Genomic DNA, 24,864 nt, shown 5'->3' with positions numbered 1-24,864 from the left:
GATTATGACAATACCCTGTATGTAGCTGGAGATTTGGGTATGGGATATGAAATAGAGATTGAACTGGAGATACAGATTTAAGAGTGATATGAATAGGGATAATAGTTGAAGCAGTGGGAGGGAGTAGTCACAAAAGATGACATTGAAGCTGAAATTGGAGCCCTTTGACAACCTCTAAGTAGAGAAAGTAGGCTATTTGGAAACATGCACTTTTGTATGTGGTTTATAGATACATATATATGCCTATTATGTGTGTGCATAGGCATACACACACACACACACACACACACACACACACACTGTAGAAGTGCCACTAGAATATGTTAGGGCAAGGACTGTCCTCCACTTCTAAGCCTCAGTGCTTAAATAAAGTACCTAGAAGATTGTAGGCACTTAATAAATGCTGATTGACATTGACATCCCTCTGGAGAATCAAGTGTTTTCTACACTACCAAAATGAATTACATTTTAAAAACATATACCAAGTCTGATGCAAATTCTTTTAGATACTATATATAATGCCACAGTCCTATTGATGATTTTGGAAACCTTGAGTCCCATACACAATTAGTACTTAATATGTGCTGTTGAATAAATTTGAGGATCATCTGACAGAAATATTACTAAGGAAATTACTGTCACTATTTTTGTAAGCTTTCCTATTCATTCATTTTTTAACTAACTCAACAAATTTTTGAGTACCTACTATAAAAAAGGCACTGTGCTAGGCGTTGTGGAACACATATAGTAGAAAAGTTAGATGGAGTAGTGGGTAAAGTGGGAAAGTTAGAATCAGAAAGACTTGAGTTTTAATTCTGCCTTGCTAACTGTTTACTAGCTGCTTGTCCCTGGATCAAGTCAATTAACCTCTCTATGTTTCAGTTTTCTCCTCTGCTAAAAATATAATATAATAAAAGAATAATATAATATATAATAATATCACAGAGTTGTGAAGATCAAATGAAATAAGGTGTAAAGTACTTTGTGAAACAAAGTTCTGTATAAAATGCTAGCTATTATTGTTTACATATATGTATGTATACATGTAAGTATGTGTGTATTTATGTATGTGTTTACATATATATAAACAGAATAAGGAGTTGCTTAAAAAATTTAGATAGATTCTCAGATAAAGGTCTCATAGCTTAAATATATGAAGAACTTTGCAAAATCTATAAGAAAACTAGTCATTCCCCAGTTGATAAATGGTCAAAGGATATGAGTAGGCAGTTTTCCAATGAAGAAATCAAAACAATTTATAGTCATATGAAAAAATGTTCTAAATCATTATTGATTAGAGAAATATAAATTAAAATAACCTTGAGATATCATTTTACACCTATCAGATTGGCTAAAATGGTTGAAGAGGAAAGCGACAAATGTTACAGGGGATGTGGAAAAATTGGGACATTAATCACTGTTGACAGAATTGTGAAATGATCCGGACATTTTGGAGGGCTATTTGGAATTATGCCCAAAGAGCTATTGAATTACCTATACCCTTTGACCCAGCAATACTACTACTATGTCTGTTTCCCAAGATGATTAGAAAAAAAGGGAAAAAAAACCTATGTGTTCTAAAATATTTATAGCAGCTCTCTTTGTGGTGACAAAAAACTGGAAATTGCAGGGCTGCCCATCGGTTGGGGAATGGCTGAATAAGTTGTGGTATATGATTGTGATGAAATACTAATGTGCCATAAGAAATGATGAGCTCAACAGACTCAGATGGTTGGACTTGCTACCTTAATAGAGATTGTTTTACAGTGAGTTAATTACTGCTTCTCCTTAGATTGGAATCACTGGTGGAACTCCATAGATGGATCTTTATTATAATGGATAATTCATCTGTGACTGCCTTTGTGGGGAAAATAAAAAGTGGCATCTCGGCAAACTTTTACAGTACAACACAACATGTACTTTGGTTCCCAAGTAGAGTAACAAGGACAACAAAAAAATGAATGTTTTCTTTCTTAGGTTAACCATGTTCTGGTATGTGAATGGCATTTCTCTTTCAATAATTTAAAAATCCAATTTGAAATATAATCTCCTTGGGGAAGAAACTGTGTTTTCCTTTATTCTCCGCAGAACTGAACACATTCATGAAATTCAATAATAATAAACAATGTAATAATCTTCTCTGACCATGAAAAAATTATTTTTATGTGTTTTTGTTGATGGGGACCTGGGCCAAGACAAGTCCTTCTTTTAAAATCCAATGTTGATTTTTAGTTACTATTTATACAATGTTAGTTCTTTGAAATATCCTTAGTAGCTGTTTTTATTAATCACTACTTTGTTCCAGGAGCGTCTTCTGCTCTCTTTACTGCCTGCTCACATTGCCATGGAAATGAAAGCAGAGATCATTCAGAGGTTGCAGGGACCCAAAGCAGGCCAGCTGGAAAATACAAACAACTTTCACAATCTCTATGTCAAGAGGCACACCAATGTGAGGTATTGTGCTTTGTTCATGTTTGTTAGCTGGATTTGGCAAGCAATCTGGCCAAAGACTGAATTGACTTCCCTGTGCCGGTGCATTTGAAGTCCAGATCTTAACATTTTGTCATTAATTTTTATGTTATTCCTATGATCCTATCCCTTGTTTTAACTATTGTTATGTGTATTGACAAGATGGCTGTCACCGTCATACCTGCTCTCAGGGACTTTGCAGTCATAGAAAACATTGAGTAATTTGAGAGCCTCTGTACTTTCTTGGGATATCTTTCTTTCCCAATCATAATTCTGCCTTTTCTGAAATTGAACATTGTTGAAAATGCTTCAGGTCCAATTTTTGAAAAGCACATTAATAGAAACAAGTTAGTGTGGTGAGAGGAGAGCTGTGTTTGAAGCCAGAAAGACCTAAGTTCAAATCCTTGCTAAACCAATTACTTGTTATATTCGTAATAAATACTACTAGTAGTAAAATTACTATTATTATTATTTACTAATAAATTACCATTAATACTAATAAATATTATTAGTAACTAGTATACTAGTGACTTAGACAAGTCACTTAACTTCTCTCTGCCTTAATTTCCTCATCTGTAAAATCAATGGATTGGATTCATTGGCCTCCAAGGTCCCTTAAGGCTCTAAATCTATGGTCCTGTGCAATGCTAACTGAGACTCTGGCAAATGGTTACTCCCAAAAAGCCCGAAGGCAAAAATGACTGTGCTTTAAGGAACTTAAAAAAAACATGATACTCTAACCATTGACTAAAAGCATATGAAAGTACCACTTAGCATTAGCATAAACATCAACAATAAGAGTTATCAGAAATGCTGTGCTAAGTGCTCTGAAACAGGGTAATTAATTTATATCTTACAAATTCAAAGCAACCTTTTAAAATGCTAAATACACATTCAGTGTAATTCAAAGATCATTTATTAATACCAACTATGTGCCAAGAAGTAGTCCTATCCTTAAAGAGTTTATGGTCTACTGTAGAGAAACGTGTACACAGAGAAGCACTTACAACTATGTAACAAAAAAAAAAAAATGATTGAAGGCTTGGGGTAGAGAGAGAGGGAATCAGGAAAGACCTCATTTTAGGAAGTCACTTGAAGTGAGCCTTGAAGGATCCTAGAGATTCTAAGAGATAGGGATGAGAAAATAGAGCATTCCAGTCATGGGAGACAGCCTATGGAAAGAAAGACATGGACAAGAGATAGAATGCCATATATGGGGAGTGTTAAGGAGGTCGTTTTGACTGGGAAGTAGAATACATGAGGAGAAGTATTGTGAAATCAGTCTGAACAGAAAAATTGGAACCAAATTGTTAAGGGCTTTAAATTTTATCCTAGAAGCAACAGGAAACTGAAACTTCTTGAGCAGGAGAATATGTTCAAATCTGTGCTTTAAGAATATCAATTTGGCTAACTTGTAGAGAACGGACTGGAGAAGGGCAAGCCCAGAGATGGGAGACCAACCCATCAGATAACAAGCATTTACTGCAGCCTATTATGTTCTGGGCACTGGGTGTATATAACATGAAACATACCTTCTGGACCACTGGGTGCTAATTAGGAAACCAGTTAGTTCATTATTCCAGTAGCACAGGTGATGAAGGTCGAAATCGATGTGAGGCTCAATAAATAGAGAGACAGGAGTAATTTTAAGAAATGGATATTCTTTCATATCTATTCATTTTACACACAAACAGAAACACTAAATTTTGAAATAGAGAATATTTTATTTGGTCTTTTAAATAATTTTGCAATAGATTAGAAAAGTTACTGACCCTCAGTAATCCTTCCTAGAGGTTCTGAACCTTTTGTGTGCCAATCTTTGGGAATCTCTTGAAGCCTATAGACCACTTCTCACAATAAAGTACACAGAATTACAAAGGAAACCAATTACAGTTATCTCTTCCACATAATGGGTGGGAGTGAGGAGTTTAGGGACTGGGTACCCCTGCTACCTGGAGAATCTGTGTAAATTTTGTTGGCCCTCCCTTTTGTACCAGAGAAGATGTCTAATTCTTTTTCTTTTATGGGGTGTTTACAGTACCTTATTGTAAAATTTGGGTTAAGTATTTGATCACAGGCTCTGTGTCATCTGCTGGCCTTAACATGTCATCTGTGGCTTCTGCAAAACTCCCAAAAAATTCCCATTTAATTTCTTATGCTGACTCTCAACAAAGTGAAACCACAATGGAGAAAGTTGCGATGTGGAAGGGCTGACTGTATACAGAAATGTAGTTATAAAATATTTTTTAAGTGAGTTCATGGACCCCAGGTCACCCTCTGCTTCATACAAATGGAGCCTGAAGGATGTTTTCCTATAGCCTAGCTGATGTCTATATCACCTCTCCATCTGGTTTCTGGGAGGAGATCTGTTTCAGGGGAGTGCTAGACTTCTTCATGGGGCAGTTTCCAATGAGCACCAGGCACACCTGTGTATTCCGCTTAATTATTGTTAAATAGAAGAGCCAAAGATTCTGCAGAACATTGGAAGAAGGTGACTTTGTAAAGGATAAACTAAATATCTTCTTACAGAAAAGCAAGGCAAGCAAGATGATCTTTAAAGACAAAAAATAAATGTATGTCGCTATAGGAAACATTTCTACATGTTATAATTAAAGTTAAGAAGCTTGCAGAGATTTCTTAGCACTAAGAAAACCTGATAAAATAAAATTCCAGAATAATAAGAAATGAAAGGATTAAAAACATCAGTCTGACTAGGTATTGCCAGCCCTGAAGGCCCAGGATTTTACTGAAGGACAGCATTCACAGTGCCTGATAAGGGAGAATATTCAGCCCACTGCTATTCTTCTGCCTCAGATGTAGACCAAAGTTCAGCCATCATTCTCTAATCCCTATAAAGGGTTGTAAGTGACTGATAATCCACACTTGTAAAGATAAGCATACATTTAAATGAATGGAGTCCCAGAAAAGCAAAGGTTGAGTCCCATAGCAAATATCTTTGAGTAAACATTAGCCTTGATATTCCAGGATAAAAGGGAACTATGAATGACTAAAAACAAACACAGAGAGCTGTTAAACAGCATTGGGAAATCAATGGCAGGCAGGCTAAAATTTAGTGAAAATGATAACATGGATTGTGTATTTTAAAATGACTTGAAAAATATATGAAATTTAAACAAATACACAGAGACATACACACCCAAACCAACCAAAGAGGGCAAATGGAAAGTGAATTTATGTTCTCAAAATAGATTGTGCAAAATGTGTTACAGTATGCACTATAAGAATAAATAATGTTTACTTGCTGGCTTAGGCAAAGAAGGGAGTTTGGCCTTATTAGTGAATCCAGGTCTGTCTATAAAAAGTATGCTGATAATTGAGGAAAGAACTGAATTGTTGTTGTTATTCCCCTGAAATGTATTTTATTTTCCTATGTCAGCAGTCCCTGGTTCACCTGACATGTGCAACATGATAGAGGATAGAGTAGTAGACTTGGAGTTAGAAGGACATGGGTCCATAATACCCCTCAGATACTTACTAACTGTGTAACCTTGGGCAAGTCACTTTAAATTTCTTTAAGTTTTGGTTTTCCAATCTGTAAAATAGGGATTAAAAAATAGCACTTCATAGGATGGCTGTGAGAATAAAATGAGATTTTAAAGCATTACATGAATGTAAGCTATTTATTTTGCAATAGTTATCTAGAACTGGGGCAGCTAGGTGGCACAGTGGATAGAGCTCTGGCCTTGGAGTCAGGAGGACCTGAGTTCAAATCTGATCTCAGATACTTGACATTTGCTAGTTGTGTGACCCTGGGCCAAGTCCCTAACCTCCTAATTGCCTCACCAAAATTTAAAAAATAGCTATCTAGAACCATTAATGGCAGGTATGAGAAAAAAGGGCTTTAAGTTTTAGTTGGGGGTGAGGGGGCAGGAGTGGTGTTTCCAGTCAGCTAATCCCAAAGACAATACATTAGAAAATTCCATAAACTAATTGTGTGTCAACTCACTTGAATATGAAAAATCAATGTTGATACTTAGAATAGAAGTTAGAAGACAGACATACACAAACACAATTATATTGATGTTGGCCTAAAAAAATTAAGTTCTGTTTAGTTGACCAAGTAAGTGATGCTAAGTGAATTTTTTGACCTGAGTCTTTCAGAATTGCTGTAAAATGTTCCCCAAATATAGTGGGCTGTGGTCAGCACTCCTTTTCACTTTGTCAAGTATAGAACTGGAATTCAAATAGTTTTCTTTGACTAAAGCAACTAGGTGAAGATGGAGGACCTTAAATTCATTGTTGTGTTGTTGTTAGTCTTTCATTCTCAAAGAGGACCAATGACATTATGAGGATGATGTCTTGATTTGTATGTGAATTGGATTTAAGTGAGGCATAGTTATGCAAAGTCATCAGCCTCACTCCTCCAGAGTCATCAGAATCTTGTGGCAAGACAAAAGTCAAGACAACTGGTGATGGCCCACCCCTTGAATTGATCCATTATCACAACTACTTGAAGGAATTTGAGCTAATTAACCTAGAGAGGAAAAAAAAATTAGTGGTGAACATAACAGTTCTTGTCATATATTTTAGAGACTATCATGCCAAAAAAAAAAAAAGGTGTGACTTGTTATGTTGTTCATGAGGACATAAATAGGAGGGATGGGTGTGTTAGAGAAATACAAAAGAAAGTACTAAGTAAGGTATGAGCAGAAATGTAAGAGGGACATGTTCAATGGAGAAAAAAAAATCTGTTAAGGAAACAAACCTTAATAGTTTATAGCTATCCAGAAGTGGAATGAGCTGCCCTGGTAGGTGGAGGGTTCCTCTTCATTTATCCTTAAGATAAGCTTGGATGACTGCTTACGAATATAGTAAGGGAAATTTCTTTATGGATACAGGATAGATGGTCTCCATTTTATGATTTTGTGAGTCACCATTATTATTATTATAGATTTCATTGAATTGTACTTTATTCTTATAGAACACTTTACAAACGTTAATATATTTTATTCTCATAACAACCTTCTGAGGCAGGTAGTACAAATAGTATTCCTGTTTACAGATAAAGCAACTGAGTGAGCCTGAGAGATTAAGTGGAAGGTCACTTAATAAATAAGTGGTAACTATGGCACTCAATCAAAAATCCAGCGATTTTTCCACTATTCCATATGGTCTGGGAAGGTCTTTCTAAGTAAATACATTATTATGTCTTCTGCACAACTCATTTTTACTGGCCTCTAGTAATGATTCCACAAATGTTGGAATCATGACCAACAATAGATAAAGTGCAAAGTTCCAACTAGAAGATTAAGCATAAAAAGTATATGGTTGCTTTCCGTCTTTGAAATAACACCCAACCTCAGTAAGCTTTGTGTAAGTTTTTGCAAAGGAAAGTATTTAAAATAATGAAGAATTCAAGAAAATATGCAGGTAGTCAAACTGACTTAGAGAAACTATATTCTTCATGTCGAATTAGTAAATTGGTGATCATTTATGGAGAAATGTTTTTTTCCTAATAAAATATTTTCAAGCGCTAATTCCTTTATTTTGATAGCATATTATATGCTGACATTGTTGGATTCACCCGTCTGGCTAGTGACTGCTCTCCAGGAGAACTGGTGCACATGCTGAATGAACTCTTTGGAAAGTTTGATCAAATTGCTAAGGTGAGTCACTAATGGGAAGCACCCTCTGCTTCATTGACTTGCCCCTGCTCCATCTTTTTAAAAGTTCACCTTTTCAGAAAAATGCTGGCCATGAATCCATTTGCAAGTAAACAAACTACCTCACTATTACACTCTTTCTTCTAGAGATCTATAGCATGCCTCTGCAGTGATGAATATCACTTTCTTAGCTAGCACAGCATGAAATTATATTTCAGCATAAATCAATGGTAACCAATACAGGCACCCTGCGACAAAGTTTTGTGTTGCTTTTCATGAATTGATCGAACCTCACAGAATGATACTAAAAATGAAATCAAATGTAAACAATGAGTGGGGAAGGGAAATAGGAAAGAAAATGGGGAAGGAGAAAGATCCTAGATTTCAAACAAATACACACTTGTGAGAAACTAGAAATTAGTTAACTACTTTTTGCTATACTTCAATAAATCAATAATCTGGCTTCTTCAACTCATCCAGAACCTAGTAAATAATATGTCTTAGATTACTGGAAGCTTGAATTGAAGTGAATTGTTATACTTCATACCAAAAAAAAAAAAGCACACATTTTAAAGTGTCATTTTAATCCAATTAAGTGCACCACAGGCAGCAAATAGAGTGCTGGATACAGAGTCAGGAAGACCTGAGTTCAAATGCGGCTGTAGACACTTACAAGCTGTATGCCCTTGGCAAGTCACTTAACCTCTGTCTGTCACAATATAGTACAGTATAACCTTTCTTTAGCACCTACTCTAGAACCTACATCCTGAACTTGGCACTCACAGGTTACAGGTTGAGACCCTCTAGGAGATGTTGTAAGGACCAAATAAGATAATATTTGTGAAGTGCTTTACAATCCTTAAAACACTTTATAAGTGCTAGCTATTATTATGTAAGTTTCCCAAAAGTAAAAACTAATTTGTCTATCTGTGTTTTACTGCCTATGAAGGATTTGTTTCAGAATAGTCTATATGTATTTATAAGTCAAGAAGCTAGGGATATGGTACTCTTATCCAAACCCTCCTTGGTTTGACAGCTTTTAACACTTCTATATCCATAGCTCATCAAGAACTTCTTTAAAAAACTATAAAGTGATACTTGAACCCACTCACATTTCATTATTTATCACTGTCTCATTTGACTCCTTTGCTACTTGCCAAAAGAGAATGAGAAACCAAGCATCAGCAGTGACATCAAACTCACCTTCAAGCAATTGTAATTTCACTTGTAGTGGTACTCTCTCCTTCATTGTAGACAATTTGATAGGTGTGAGGTGATGTCTCAAAGTTGTTTTAATTTGTATTTCTCTAATCAATAATGATGTAGAGCATTTTTCATAGACTATTGTTTATAGCTTTGATTTCTTCACCCAAAAACTGCTTGTTCATATCCTTTGACCCTTTATCAATTGGGAAATTATTCATATTCTTATAAATTTGACAAAACTCTCTATTTATTTGAGATATGAGACATTTGTTCAAAAATTGTCTATAAAATTCCCCCAATTTTCTGCTTTTCTTCTAATCTTTGCTATACTGGTTTTAGTTTTACAAAACCTTTTTAATTTAATATAATAAAAATGATCCATTTTATATCTCACAATGCTCTCTATCTCTTGTTTATTCATAAATTCTTCTCCTAGTCATAAGTCTGATAGATAACATGTTCCATGTTCTTCTAATTTACTTATGATGTCTGCTAAGATATTGGTCTGTATCTAGTTTCTGCCATACTGCTTTCCATTTTCCCAACAATTTTTACCAAATAGTGAATTCTTATCCCAAAAGCTTAAATTTTTACATTTGTCAAACACAAGGTTACTATAATCATTTACTACTGTGTATCATATGTATACTCTGTTCCACTGAATTACCTTTCTATTTCTTAGCCAATACCAGACAGTTTTGATAATTACCACCTTATAATACAGTTTAAGATCTGGTACTGCTAAAACTCCTTCCTTTACTTTTTTTTTTCAATAATTCCTTTGATATTTTTGACCTTTTGTACTTCCAAATTAATTTTATTATTTTTCCTAGCAATTCATTGTTAATAATGAAGTTAAAATGGAAAGTATCTCAGGCAAACAAGAACTTAGTACACTGAGTTTAATGCAAACTTTAAACTATGGAAAATTAATTCATTTGCTTTATTTTTATGAATTTCATGTTCTATTGAGATTCAGAATCTGTGTTTATAAATTAGCAGAGAGAGGTCTTATTAAGAGATAATTGTTTTCTTACACTGGATTAAAATAATGTTATCAGGCATTGTTAAACACAGAATTTATATTGTCTGAACTAGACATCAAAAAAAGGACTAGGTTCTATTTCTATTTTCTGAAAGAAGAAAAGGGGCATACTGGGCAGACTAACTCAGATTTAAGATTAGATTTAAAATAAATATAGACTTTTTCTTTCCCCTTTTATAAGTATGTGTGTGCATAAACTTTTATGAGAAAATCTAAGTTTATTTCCTATAACCACTTTTTTTGCATTTTATTTATATTATGGTAATGCATACAATAGTAGAAACTCCTTAATGGAAAGTTAGAAATGAGAGGAGGGAGGGTTGCATTGAAAACTATAGGAAGGGTCAGGCCAGAGTCTATTGATGTAATAGAATTTAATTCTTTTAATTTTTTTTTATTTAAACACCACCTTCTGAGTAAGTACAGAACACTCTAGATTATTCTGCCCACTCTCCTGCTGTCCTTTTCTCTACTTACCTTCTTCTTCTTTCCCAAAATGGATGAATGAGTGAGAAACAGTAATAAAAAATCATTCTGGCTTGATTTTTCTTTTGCCTCAAGCATAGATGACTATATATTATTTTCAGTAAGAATAAAACCCTTCGTATTACATAAATCTAAATATCATACCAGTGTGCAAGGTCTTCATGCTGCTTGTCTCGTTTTTTTTTTCTTTCAGGAAAATGAATGTATGAGAATCAAAATTTTAGGAGACTGCTACTACTGTGTGTCTGGCCTCCCTATATCTCTTCCAAACCATGCCAAGAATTGTGTGAAAATGGGACTAGACATGTGTGAAGCCATAAAGTAGGTACAAATAAAATGTTTACTCCTAAAATTAAAATGACCTAAAATTTTTGTCCTTGGATGTATTGTTTCTTTATAATAGTTATAGGTACATTGTAAGAGTTCAGCATTATTTGTGATAATAACAAGGCTAGAAAGAAAATGCGTTCAATCCCAAGACTATGACTAAATAAATTAAGGTCTATTAACATAATGGATACTAATTCAGAGAAACATGGGGAAAACTTCATAAACTTCATGAAGTGATGCAGAGTGAAGAAAGTTGAGCTAAAATAATAATGCATGTGATTATCACAATATAAATAAAACCAGCTTGGAAAGACAACATTCAATGTTTGTACCATGCTGCTCAAGCTCACTTTTCTGTTAACAATCCATAGCCCTTTTTTTCCCCTTAGGGAAAGTATAGAATGTAGAATGAATTTTTTCAGTGATTGTTGGGAAGTATCTTGTGTCAAAATAAAATATTCATCTTTTTAAGAAACATGGAACCATAGAACATTAAAGTTGTAACCTTAGGTTACTTCTAATGCAAACCATTCATGTTGCATATAAGGAAAAATTTATCAGTTTATTTCTTTTAACACTTTTAGGAGCCAAAGAACATAACAGTAAGATCATGGGAATAAGAACTAGAAGGAGCCTTAAGAAGGAACCTTGTCTCTAGTCTAAATCCTTCATTCATCAATCAAGAAAATTGAGGCCTACTCGGGTAGCTAGGTATCACAGTGGTTATGGTGCTAGACCTGGAATCAGTAAGACCTGAGTTCGAATTCAGCCTCAGACACTTACAAGCTGGGTGAGCTTGGGCAAGTCACTAAACCTCTGCTTGCCTAAATTTCTTCAACTATAAAAAGAGGATAATACTATTACAAATCTCACTGGGTTGTTGTGTAAGTCACTTAGCACAGTACCTGGCATATAGTAGGTACTATATGAATGCTAGCTATTATTATTATTATTTAATTCACTGGCCCTTTGGTGGAGGGGGGCCAAAAAATTAGTTTATTAATTATATGACTTAAGAATAGCAACTTATCATTTTTTATATTGTTATTGGGCATAATGTTTATTTTCTTCTTCAAATATTTTCACTCTACTATAGAAGGAATAATTATGTTTGTGCATCCTAATCCTCTACACTCTTCTGTTAAGGATTTTTTTAAAAAATTGAGTAAGCCATGTGTGAAGATGTCAGCATATATATGTACATGTGTGTGTGTGTGTGTATATACACACACACACACATGTACATATATATAATAGAACTATATATAAAGAGAGAGCTATCAGGAAATGGCATAAAGTGAGATGAATAGTGATTGATAGATATTTATAAATAAGTTTCAGAATGAAACTTACTTTGGGCAAGTCACTTATCCTTTCAAGTTTCAGAATGAGACAGCATTGGTATGGGAAAGAAGGAACAAGAGATGGTTTCAGTCTAACAGCTAACTTCTCTAATCAGTCCTCACAGGGTTAGAGGAGCCTTGCTTTCTAACTTATTGCTGGTTTCCATTCCTTGCTATCAGGAAAACTCAGTTCACCAGCACCACAGGAGATACAGGAGGAAATGGAAAAGAAGCAAAGTGGAAAAGAAAGAACTGACTAGAGGAAGAAGAGGGAATATTGATTCACTCTCTAATTCCTGTCACTAGCAAACACCTGAAAACACCTTGCTTCTTCATGAAATTTAACCCTTTAATTTCCCTAAAGTCAAAATGTCTGCTTTATGGGGAAAAAAAAGGTTTCTTGAGCAGGGTGTCTTGCTTCCTTCTGGATTGAACTTGAGGAGTGTTCTTCAGTCCCAAAAGGAACTTTGCTGTAATTATTAGATTGAATAGAAAGGGAAAGCAAAGTGGAGGAAGGAGAAAGCCTTCATTACTGAAGGAATTATTTTCCCCTTCAATATCTTTTCAAAATCAGGTGGGAAAGAATCTTCAAAAGAGAAAGGATGTAGGTAAATATTCTTTTTTCTTATCCACTCCACAGGTTCTCTAAGGGTAATTATATTACAGTTATTTCTACAAATTGATGAACTCAGAAAAATTAAACTAGAATCCTTTCATTATGTCATGCATTTCAGAAATGTACCTCATATGACTCTGCTCAGAAATCTTGATGAACCAAATACAGTGAGAAAAAGTGGAAAACATACCCAGGCTTGGAGTATGTTCATTGGCTCTTTAAGCCAAGTTGAAGAGAACTGTTTCTTTGTGTGCTGATCAGGGTACTATATTTTCCAAAACAAAAAATAGTGAGAATGACATTGTTTTGAGTATTTTGCAAAACTCTTTAATGTGTAACTTAATGTAGGATTCTCATATCTGCCCCTATATTCAATCTTTAAAAATATGTTGCTTCAATTGAAGTATATGAAGAAAATTGGACTCACACAGATATGTAATTAGACAAGAAAAGATTTATTCAATTAGACAAATAATATTTTAGTATTTATATGGAAATAGTTTTTACCTTGGGGACCCCAGGTAACCTTAGACTACCCTCTGAGAACTGCTGCTGTAATGGAATAGAGGAACTTAGAAGCCATTCAGATGAATATACCAGAACTGAATAGGAACCATGAAAACAATTTATACAACAATGTTGTAAAGAAAAGCAATTTTGAGAGATTTTTAATAATTCTGATCAAATAAATGACCAATAATGTCTCCAGAGGATCTATGATGAAGTGTTTGTGGCAAGGGGTGAAGGGGACATGTCAGAGTGATGCCACTGGAACATGTTTTGTTTTGCTTTTAATGCATAGAAGAGAATATGGGGAAGTTCTGAAGGAAACACAGACAAATAGAACAATTTTGAAAGTAACATTTAGAATGTATTGTATTAAAAAAAACAAGAAGCATAAAATGGAAATATGTGGTTTCATATAAAATCCTCATTTGTATTCTGTATTTCAAAAAAAACAGCTGATTTTGTTACTCAGGTTAATCAAAATATTTCTAATCCTTTCTCTTCCTCATGCTTCTTATTTTCCCAAAATGATAACTGCCCTATTCTTGTCCTTTAATCAAGATAATTTGTAAACCAATATGGATACTGCTATATTATTCTTTGCTCTGCCCTTCCTTAAAGTACCTAGTATCTGCCTTTCAGTTAACCTCTGTTACAGGGAAGAATAAAACATGTTTCCTTTTTGGTCCCTAGCAGTTGTCTTATACAACATAATTCAGTTGGTGACAGCATTATTTTTAAACTATGTGAAAAAAAATGTGATAGAATGTCAGCTGCTTTGGTCATAGTTGGGAATGGGGAGAGAAAAGCTATTTTATCCATTTTATACAGGTTTTTTCTTCTGTTTAGGAAAGTAAGAGATGCAACTGGAGTTGATATCAACATGCGTGTGGGAGTACACTCTGGGAACGTCCTCTGTGGTGTAATTGGTTTGCAGAAGTGGCAATATGATGTCTGGTCTCATGATGTTACACTAGCAAATCACATGGAAGCTGGAGGAGTTCCAGGGTATGGCAAATTGACTGCATTCATTACTTCAATCCTCATTCTTGACCTGGTTCTTATTTGACAAAATCCTCACTTCAACATATATTTACAATTTATTAAATAGATGTTATTTGTTATATTGATGACCTGCTTGGTTTAGTCATTTGTCCTTTATCAGAAAACTAAGATGGATAAAAACTTGAATTTGATTCCCAATGTATTAATATCATTTTCCCCAAGATAATTTTTGATCATTGAAAAGAAAAAAAATATGCTTTGTATGTGGTTCAATGAACATCAAAAAAGTTTACATAAGTTTCATCAAAAATCTGTATACCTGAAGTAGATTTGGATATAACCAAAATCTTCAGCTGGTGCAAAGATCCAAATTGAATCTCCTTGTTTCTGTATGTGGCAGAGAGCACTTCAGTACTGGTCCCTACTGCTGCTGAAATAGATATCACAAGCTGTCAGACTCTGGACATGCCAAGCATTTCATTCACATTCAGTTCTTGCCTATACACATAACTTTCCTTTCACCATTAAAATAGGAAAATATTTGTCAAAGTAAAAATAATTTTAACACCGCAAACCACCAAGATAACTTTCATATTGTCCTGATCAGGTTTAAAAATATAATTACAGGCGTGTTCACATTACTTCAGTCACCTTAGAGCACTTGAATGGAGCTTACAAAGTAGAAGAAGGAGATGGAGATATCAGGGACCCATATCTGAAGGAACATTATGTCAAAACCTATTTTGTCATCAATCCCAAGGTCAGTATTGATATGAAAAGTCTGTGGATGATTTCAAAACTATTATTTCTGAGATAAAACTGTCAGAATTGTAAAGATTTCAATAATTTTATAAGGTATATATACCAGTAGTAAAGTCCTAGGAATATAGAAGGCTTTCAACAAGTATTTATGGAGCTGAGACTGATATTTCATCTTTATCAGCCCACAATTTTATCTTTTTAATTTTTATAAAATTGTGTTGGAAAAAAAGTTGCTTTGGAGTCACTATACACAAGCACAATCAACAGGACTAACTTGAAATTGGCACTGAGTTTCTGAAGATATATGAATTAAAGGTGGCTTTGAACCATCTGTTAATTAAGCTTTATTAATTATTCACAATATATATTAATGGACAATGATGCCTTTAATAAATGAACATCTATTCATCCATCAACACTTATTAATCATCTACTATGTGCAAAGCACTGGGATACAAAGATAGGTACAACATAGATCCTGGTATAAAGGAAGTTAATGGGGCAGAGGTAGATGTAAACCAATAATTGTGATACAATGGAGAATATGAATAATTTATAATGGTGAATTTGTATTCTGTAGAATCTTTTAAAAAACAGTAGTGTTTCAGAAATGGTCATGCCAAATTTGCTAAAAAATTTTTATTATTATTTTGGTGCTTAAAAGGATACTTTTCAGTGTCCTGGAAACTCCTTTACCCAAAACATCTAACTTCCTAAAGATTTTAGATAAATTATGTTTTAATATATGTAACTGTTGAAAGTAGATTAAGTAAACTGATTAAAAGTAGATTAATTTAAGTACAGTTTTATGGAGAAGATATGTTTTCAGCTGGGTTTTAAAAGATGTATAGTATAAAATATGTGTATATAGATAGATATTAGCAAAGAAGATAGAGGTATAGACAAATTTATTTATTAAGAAATTCAATCTTTAAAAAACAAACCTTGTGAGAGTCATTATATATACAATAATATGTAAATGAAGCTAATGTTTTGAATGTCCAATGTGCCTGCTACTTTGTTTTTTGCAACCAGGGAGAAAGACGAAGTCCTCAGCACCTCTTCAGACCCAGGCATACATTAGATGGAGCCAAGATGAGAGCATCTGTCCGCATGACCCGGTATTTGGAATCCTGGGGAGCAGCCAAGCCCTTTGCACACTTACATCACAGGGACAGCATGACAACAGAAAATGGCAAGATCAGTACCACAGTATGAACTTTTTTATGTCACTTCAAGTAGCATAATTATGAGAGGAAAATATGCTTTCCCAGTAATAAATATTCCACCGTTCTTTGACATGTAAACTACAATCCATGTAAAACATTTTTAGTTTCCTTTTCCAAAGAGATTATTACAGATGGGTAGTTTGTGAATTAATATCAACTCCTGTACTCTATGAGTTTTGTCCTTCAATGACTTTAGTTTCTAAATCCAAATGGTCTCAACTTTGTTATTTTTGATAATGACACTGAATCATTTTAGACTGAACATAGCAACTAAGTCTCACTCTCACATGCTCCAAGTGGTAGGTAATCTTATGCATCTCAGTAAAAGGAGCAAAAGGCATGAAGCCATTTGTATCTAAGCGATATCATGATACTATGTTTTCATTGCCAATATCAAACAATCCTCACTACCAAAAAGTTTTTCCGTATAGCACAAACATACATACATATATAGATGTATATGTACATACATCTATATATACTTATTTATCTATATACTGAAATTTATGCATATCTTTTATATATTTGTATATGTTAATAAGTCACTTGTGAACTTTTAACATTAATTTTATAGGACTAATTCAATAAGTATTTAATAACCTACCCTGTTCAAAGGACTATGCCATATGTTAAAAGCAACTTATAGATTGCTGAATTTTCTAATCCAATAAAAAAAGCTCTCCATTTTTGGCATGACATCTTATATTGTCAAAGTAGCTCTTGCAGGCCAGACTCACTTTCCACATAAAATAGTGGTCCTTTTGCTGTTACTTAAGAGCAATATGCTCCCCACACTGTCATTTCTTGGCTTCGATTAATCTGTGGAATGGAATAGGATAGTCAGTTTCTATTGAATGACTGAGTCAGCTAACTTTGGTTTCATAAGAAGTTGCAAGGTTTTATTCATGAGACACTATTTCTTACTTGGCACAGATCTAACAAGAGATTGTCATGTTAACTTATCACATTTGGTCCTGCTCATGGTGTGCTCTGTATCCTTATTTGTATTCTATCATTTCCATGGGCCTTGTTTATTTTTTTCTTGAAGTCTTACTGAACTGTTTTGTAGTCAACATCCCTGTTACTAGACCTGTTCTTTGGCAAATTTTCAAAATGTATTATGTATTTGTGTTTTATATTTGAAAAGTATTTTCATTTTAAACAAAATCCTTTAAATATCTATCTAACCACAAACCTAATAAAATTCCAGTGAGTTTTAATCTGACCATTGCTGTAGAATCAATTGCTTGGGACCAAACCTAAAAACACCCAGATGAAATGGGGAAAAAGGTGTAAAACTATCCGAATGTTTCTTATGATCCACATGTTTGCAATTATATAGACAAAACATGTGGGAAATTGATTGCATTTTTCACTTTTCATTTGACTGTCATGGTGCCATGTGGACAGTTTTGAAGGATGAGAGTTTAGTTGTCTATAAGAATTATTTTTTTAGCTATCTACAACTTCCATTGTGAAAGCAGATGACTATGTAGTGTGCATGTCATTGTTTCACAAATTATCTTGTCTCATAATCTGTGAGTAATACATATTCTTATTTTTTTCCTTCAGGATGTGCCAATGGGTCAGCATCACTTTCAGCACCGCACATTAAGGTACATCTTACAGTACTGAATAAGTATAAATGTACTGCTCTCATATCTCTGGAAGGTATAATCTATTGTCATCAATTTTTTTTGAAAAGCTGTTTCCTTAAAGAAATGAGCCTTTTGGATTGCTTTCAGCTCTGAAAACAAAATAACATAGTTTAATATCATTTGAATGAAGAAATAATATCCCATTATAAAACTCCATTGGATATACAAATTGTTTGGTTGAATAAAACTATGTTGGAATGAATCCATGACTAATATATGCATTTCTTCCTTTTAATATTAACAGAGATTAATTCCAGTTCATCCTGTGTGTATACATACAACATGTGCATATATATAAAAATATATACAATATATAATGTATATGCTATATTTGCACAATATGTATATATGATATGTGTACTATATATGTATATGTGTATAAGTGTATGTGTGTATGGAGAGAGAGAGGGAGAGGGTGGAGGAGAAGGAGAGAGAGAAAGAGAGACAGACAGACAGAGAGACAGAGACAGAGACAGAAGCAGAGAGAGACAGAGACAGAGAGAACATAGTTATATGCTATCTTCCCCATTGGATTACGAGCTTCTTGAGGACAGGGACTGGTTTTTGCCTTTCTTTGCCCAGCACTTAGCACAGTATGTCACAAACAGTAGGCACAAAATGAATGCTTGTTGACTCTTAGTCTAAAGAATCTTCTGATAAATCAGAACTCAATCTCATTGAATTTGCTCCCATAGAATGAAAAATCTTTCAAGGCAAGTAATGTTTCATTTTTGTCTTTGTATCTCCGGAGCTTGGTGCAGTGCTCAGTACCTTCCTCTACATCATCATCCTACCATCAAACCCTTTCTTTCTCCAAATCCTGATTGCTTTCATGTGTTTTTGTTTTAATAAATAGTTGAGAATGAAAGGGTATTTGTGTGTGTACCCACATGTGTGCACATGTCCATGTATATGTTTTATTTAGGAAGGTGGGATATATCAAAGCATGAAAGAAAATCCTTCATTCTTAAATGGTGATTGGCAATTAAAAAGCAGAACCAAAACACAATTTCCTTCCCATTCATGATGCAAATAAAATGCAAATGCTTCCATTATGCAAAATAACATTGTAACACATAGAATCATATATAGTATCATACCATGTAGAAATTAATTATAATTGGTGCATTTTTTTTAAATGGCACTTGCCAGAATGTGGAACTACTAGGAGCTAGGAAATGTATATATATATATATATATATATATATATCTAAAGCAGAAACTTTGGAGATTGTTATTGTTTAAAGAAAATGAGTAGTGATGAAACTGAGGAAAATCTTGATGAGGGAAAAGGACAAAGATAGATTGATAAAATGATTTTCTCGAAGACTATTGAAATAAATAATAAAAAAATTCATAAATGTTTCATAAAAGAATAAAACATTTTATCCATTTAATTAATAGTGATGTTGCAAAGCTGTAAATACTAGCAAATTTTATATTAACACTTCAAGCTACACTATAAATTTTGATTCTAATTACATGGGGTATATCCATTCAGTAACCAAATAGTCAATTTACAGAGAAACAGGACATTTACTTTCACAGTCATCACTAGAGCCCTCACTAATACTGCCACTTAATGTATGTAAAAGTTAAGAAATGCTAATGAAAACTGCTTTTTAAAGGCATTCTGCTAGAGGGTCTTTAGCTTAATTCAAATGAGCAATTCCAAAGTCCAAGTTTTCCGGCTGTGAATCATTCACATTATAGCTGTCAATGAACACTTCCAAATAATTCAGTTATTAATTTTTAATGTGTTGAGTTTTTCAAAGTACTTTATAAAAACATGTTATAATTGCAAGGTTGTTTACTTCCCAGTTCAGGCTATTAAATAGGGAATTATTTCTGAATAGACCCAAAAGAAAAGCTTTCTCAGACTATTTGAAATTCACATTTCTGAGTTTTGGGGGGAATTGGTTAGGACTTGTTTTTTCATCAGAGTAAAAGCTCTCATAGGCTATTTAAGATAGTTGTTTGGGAAGTTAAGTGATTTACCCATGATATTAAAATTAGTAATCTTCAGAGGCGGGATTTGAAGCCAAGTCTTCCCAACTCCAAAGCAAGCTCATCCTCTATCTATCATGTGATGTTGTCCTCTCAGGTTAAGATTGAAGATATCTAAAATAAGAAAGACCTATGTAATCTCTCTGAAGACTGAACCAGTGAATGATGAATAAGACCAGTCAGTCAAACTCACCCCAAATTTGTGAGAAGTTTCTAATTATGGTTCATATAAAAATTAGATTTCTCTTTATCAAATAAAGTTGTTGTGCCAGTCAGGGAAATATAAAGCTTTTATAGAAGTGAGTTCTAATATGTGATCAAAACAGCTCTCAATTTGTATATTTTCTGCAAACCTTCCAAAGCATTATCTTTTAGTTTTGTTATTTAATGCACAACATCAATTGTTAAATCTGCAATTGGGGTATATGGGGTGTATGTACTAAGACCAATTGTTTATTATTGTTGTTCAGTCATTTTCAGTCACGTCCAGCTCTTAGTGATCCCATTTGGGGTTTTCTTGGCAAAGATACCGGAGTGATTTGTCATTTTCTTCTCCACTAAGACCAAACTATCCACTAAATTCAATAAGCTTTGATGTTTGTACAGTGTTGTCAAAATATTCTAATGATCGACAACATTTCTTTATGAAACTGAACAAGTATTTTGGCATCATGTATACAAAGGCAGGATAATTATTCTTAAATATTTATTCCTCAATGATGCTTCTTTTTCCTCTAGAACCAAATCACAGAAGAAAAGATTTGAAGAAGAATTGAATGAAAGGATGATTCAGGCAATCGATGGAATCAATGCTCAGAAGTATGTTGCCATATTTTAAGGATTGGACATATTGCTCATCTTCTTTTCCCATGCCTGTTTTTCTTTAGTCAGACAGAAATTATATGCTTTTGTCTTTTTGTTGATGTTGCTATCTTTCTTAATATTTTCACTTGTCAGGGAAGCTAGGTGGTGCAGTGGATAGCGCACTGACCCTGAAGTCAGGAGGACCTGAGTTCAAATCCGGCCTCAGACCAAACACTTGCCACGTACTAGCTGTGTGACCCTGGGCAAGGCACTTAACCCCAATTGCCTCACTAAAAAAAAAAAAAAATTTCATTTGTCCTCCATTTGTCATTATCCCTTGGTAATATTTGTCCTTACAAAGTTATTCTTTGTGTGACCCATCATGCCCTGGATTTCTCCACTGCAAATAACATCTTACATCTTGTTCTTTTAGTGTTTTGATTTCTCCTTGCAAAATATGCTTTGCTGTAAGTGTATCATTGACAATAAATAAGAAAAGTTAACAAGGAATATTATCAGATTGATAGGGATTATTCAAAAAGTTAAAAAAGTTATTCATCTGAAACCATATTTTTTAATGTTTGCATTTATAAAGGAGGTAATATAGGCCTCAGTGGCTGACTGTAAGCCATCCTATTTAGAAATTGCCTGTTCAGAAGCTAAAGAGAAGAGCAGTCATAATCAGAGAAGGGAAAAGAAGACAAGAAAAATTATCAGTTACATGTGTGGAGATTGAACTGGTTCACAGCAGTAAGATTAAGTGGTTTGGGGGCGGGGGTAGTGAAAACAACATTTATCATATGTAACAATTTATCAAAAATTGACTAGTCCAGCAAAGCCTCATTACTGCCTGCTAACCAATGAAGAGGCTACACATTTGCCCAGGGTGAAAAGAATAATGTATCACTCCAATGGCTCAACCAATTTTGTGGTTTTTGTTCAGTTGTTAAGTCATGTCCAACTCCTCCTGACTCCATAGATTATGGTATACCTCTACCATTTTCCACTATCTCCTGAAGTCTCTCCAACCTCATGTTCATTACTTCTGTGACACTACCCATTTCATTTTCTGCAGTCCCCTACTCCTTTTGCCTTCAATCTTAATATCAAAGACTTTTCCAATGAGTCCTGTTTTTGGATTATGTGGCCAAGTGTTTAAGATTCAGCTTCAGTATTTGACCTTCTAGTGAATAGTCTGAATTAACTTCTTTAAGTATTTATTGAATGAATTGATCTCTTTGCTGTCCAAGAAACTCTCAAAAACCTTCTCCAGAACCACAATTCAAAAGTATGGGTTCTGTGGAACTCAGGTTTCCCTATAGTCCAACTCTCACAGTCATACATTACTACTGGAAAAAACCATAGTTTGACTATACAGACCTTTGTTGGCAAGGGGATGTCTCTACTTTTTAGTATGCTGTCAGATTTGCCATAACTTTCATTCCAAAGAGCAAGATCTTTTAATTTCATGGCTGTAGTTGCCATCTATAGGCATCTTTAAGCCCAAGAATATAAAATCTGACACTGCTTCCATCTCTTATCCCTCTATTTGCCAGGAAGTGATGTACCAGTTGCCATGATCTTAGTTTCTTTGAAGCTAAGCTTCAGGCCAGCTTTTGCACTCTCCTCTTTCACTCTTATTGAGAGACTTCTTAATTCCTTTTCACTTTCTGCCATTAGAGTGGTACCATCTGAATATCAGAGACTGTTGATATTTCTCCCAACAACCTTAATTCTGGCTTTTGATTCATCCAGCCTGGTATTTCACATGATGTACTTTGCATATAAGTTAAATAAATAGGGTGACAGTTTGCAGCCTTGTTGTATTCCTTTTCTGATCTTAAACTAATCTGTTCCGTGTTTGGTTCTAACTGTTGCTTCTTGGTCCACATAGAGGTTCCTCAGGAGACAAATAAGATGATTTAGTACTCCCATTTCTTTGAGGACTTCCCACATTTCATTTTGATCCACTCAAAGGCTTTAGTTTAGTCAATGAAGCAGAAGTTGATGTTTTTGTTCTTTTGTTTGTTTTCTGGAACTGCCTTGTTTTCTCACTTTCTCCATAATCCACCAAATACTGGCAATTTGGCCTCTGTTTCCTCTGCCTCTTCCAAAACCAGCCTAATTTGGTAATTCTCAGCTTCTACATTGCTGAAGCCTAGCCTGCAGAATCTTAAACAGAGGCTTGCTGGTGTGTGAAATGAGTACAGTTGTTCAGTAAAGCGAACCTTCTTTGGAATTGCACTTCCTTAGGTTTGGGGTGCAAAATGACCTTTTCCAATCCAGTAGCAACTGTTGAGTTTTCCAAATGCTCTGGCATGTTGCGTGGATTGCTTTAACAGCAACATCTTCTAGGATTTTAAATAGCTCATTTGGGATTCTGTCACCTCCTCTAACCTTATTGTTAGCAATGCTTCCTACGGCCCATTTAACTTCATTCTCTAGGATTTCTGGTTTTAGATGGGTAACAGCTAATTTTGTCTGTAGCATCAACTTTAAATACAAAGGTCAATGGAGGGTAGCAAATTTCTCAAGGTTTATACACTCCTTACTATATGATATTTTTCAAGTTAGTTGAAACCGGAAAAGTATGAAGGAATAATGAAAGACCTTCTATCTTCACAATTTTAATCAGAAGGCTGTTAAATCTCATAGGATACACTATTGAGTAGATGTACCATCTCATACAGTTGCTCTATATGATTTCTTTGACTCACTTAATTGCCAAAAAATTTTTAAATATATGATTCTTAGAAAAGACTGGTGTGTATCATATGGAGAGAAGAATTTATTCAATGAACCATAGACAAGAATAATTACAACCTGGTACTGTAGAGAATGAAATGAAACATCAGAAGAATATAAATGTCTCCAATTTCACTGGCTGGTTCCTTGAAGATAAAAGAACAAATCAAAACTACACAGGTAGCACAAGTATGTCTTAATATAGACAATGCAAGAATCTACCTTCTTAACGTTTTGGAATGTTCATACCAATGACTATAATTAGAAAATGAGATAAATAGAAATGCTTTAGTTAATATGGCTTTGCTTTGTTTTTGTGGTAATTGCTTTCAAAGTCTGTTTGCTTTGTTCCATTTAATATGCTAATGCATGTCAGTTAATATTTGCAAGTTACAATGTGTTCTTATTCTATAATGGATCTTTAATGTTAGAATAAATGTTTATGTTGTAATTTCCCAATTAAGTTCCACAAATCAAATAGAAAAACAGACATTGCACAGTCATCGAATAAGGAAAGAGAAAGCAGTAAAATGGAACCTACTGTGAATATTTCTCAAATCAGATTCAATTACATTTTGTTATTGCTTGAAGAATTTTTAACTTCCTTTGTCCTTTTACGTAACTATTGTGATTTTACTTGTATTTTCTCATCTGAGAAGTCATGAAAATCTTTTTCAGTGAGAACCTTATGCTATATGTATAGAAGATCAAAAACAGCTGCTTGAAAAGTAAGAAAATGTTATCCAGATGTTTTATCTACATAGTACAAAAAAAAAAGATGTTTACAAGCACAATGTGTGAGACCATATGTATTACTGATGCCAAACATTCTACTACTATAATCATTTACAGGGGTTTTTGACCTTCAGACAATTCTCAGCTTATGTGACATTACTCTGATCTAATTCAGAAAAATATATTTGTTAAATTATACTCTGACACTATCCCATTTCTAGAATTACTCAGTTCAAATCCTATTACCATAAAACTCTAGGGACTGTACAAATTAATTACATGTACTAATTTTT

General features: G+C 34.1%; 1 protein-coding gene across 1 annotated transcript in view; it reads left to right on the top strand.

Annotated features, from left to right (window-relative positions):
- ADCY2 (adenylate cyclase 2) overlaps nt 1–24,864 on the top strand; it is a 562,787-nt gene that overhangs the window by 413,841 nt on the left and 124,082 nt on the right. The window contains exons 5-12 of the mRNA XM_027868958.1: nt 2,306–2,454; nt 7,985–8,096; nt 11,024–11,151; nt 14,476–14,634; nt 15,259–15,391; nt 16,429–16,605; nt 18,195–18,238; nt 21,026–21,106. Coding sequence (XP_027724759.1) covers nt 2,306–2,454; nt 7,985–8,096; nt 11,024–11,151; nt 14,476–14,634; nt 15,259–15,391; nt 16,429–16,605; nt 18,195–18,238; nt 21,026–21,106 — 983 coding nt within the window. The remainder of the gene's footprint in view (nt 1–2,305; nt 2,455–7,984; nt 8,097–11,023; nt 11,152–14,475; nt 14,635–15,258; nt 15,392–16,428; nt 16,606–18,194; nt 18,239–21,025; nt 21,107–24,864) is intronic.

The sequence above is a fragment of the Vombatus ursinus genome, unplaced genomic scaffold, assembly GCF_900497805.2.
Source record: "Vombatus ursinus unplaced genomic scaffold, bare-nosed wombat genome assembly UNPS02014791.1, whole genome shotgun sequence".
NCBI classification, from domain to species: Eukaryota; Metazoa; Chordata; class Mammalia; order Diprotodontia; family Vombatidae; genus Vombatus; species Vombatus ursinus.
This window is presented reverse-complemented; position numbering and strand designations above follow the sequence as displayed.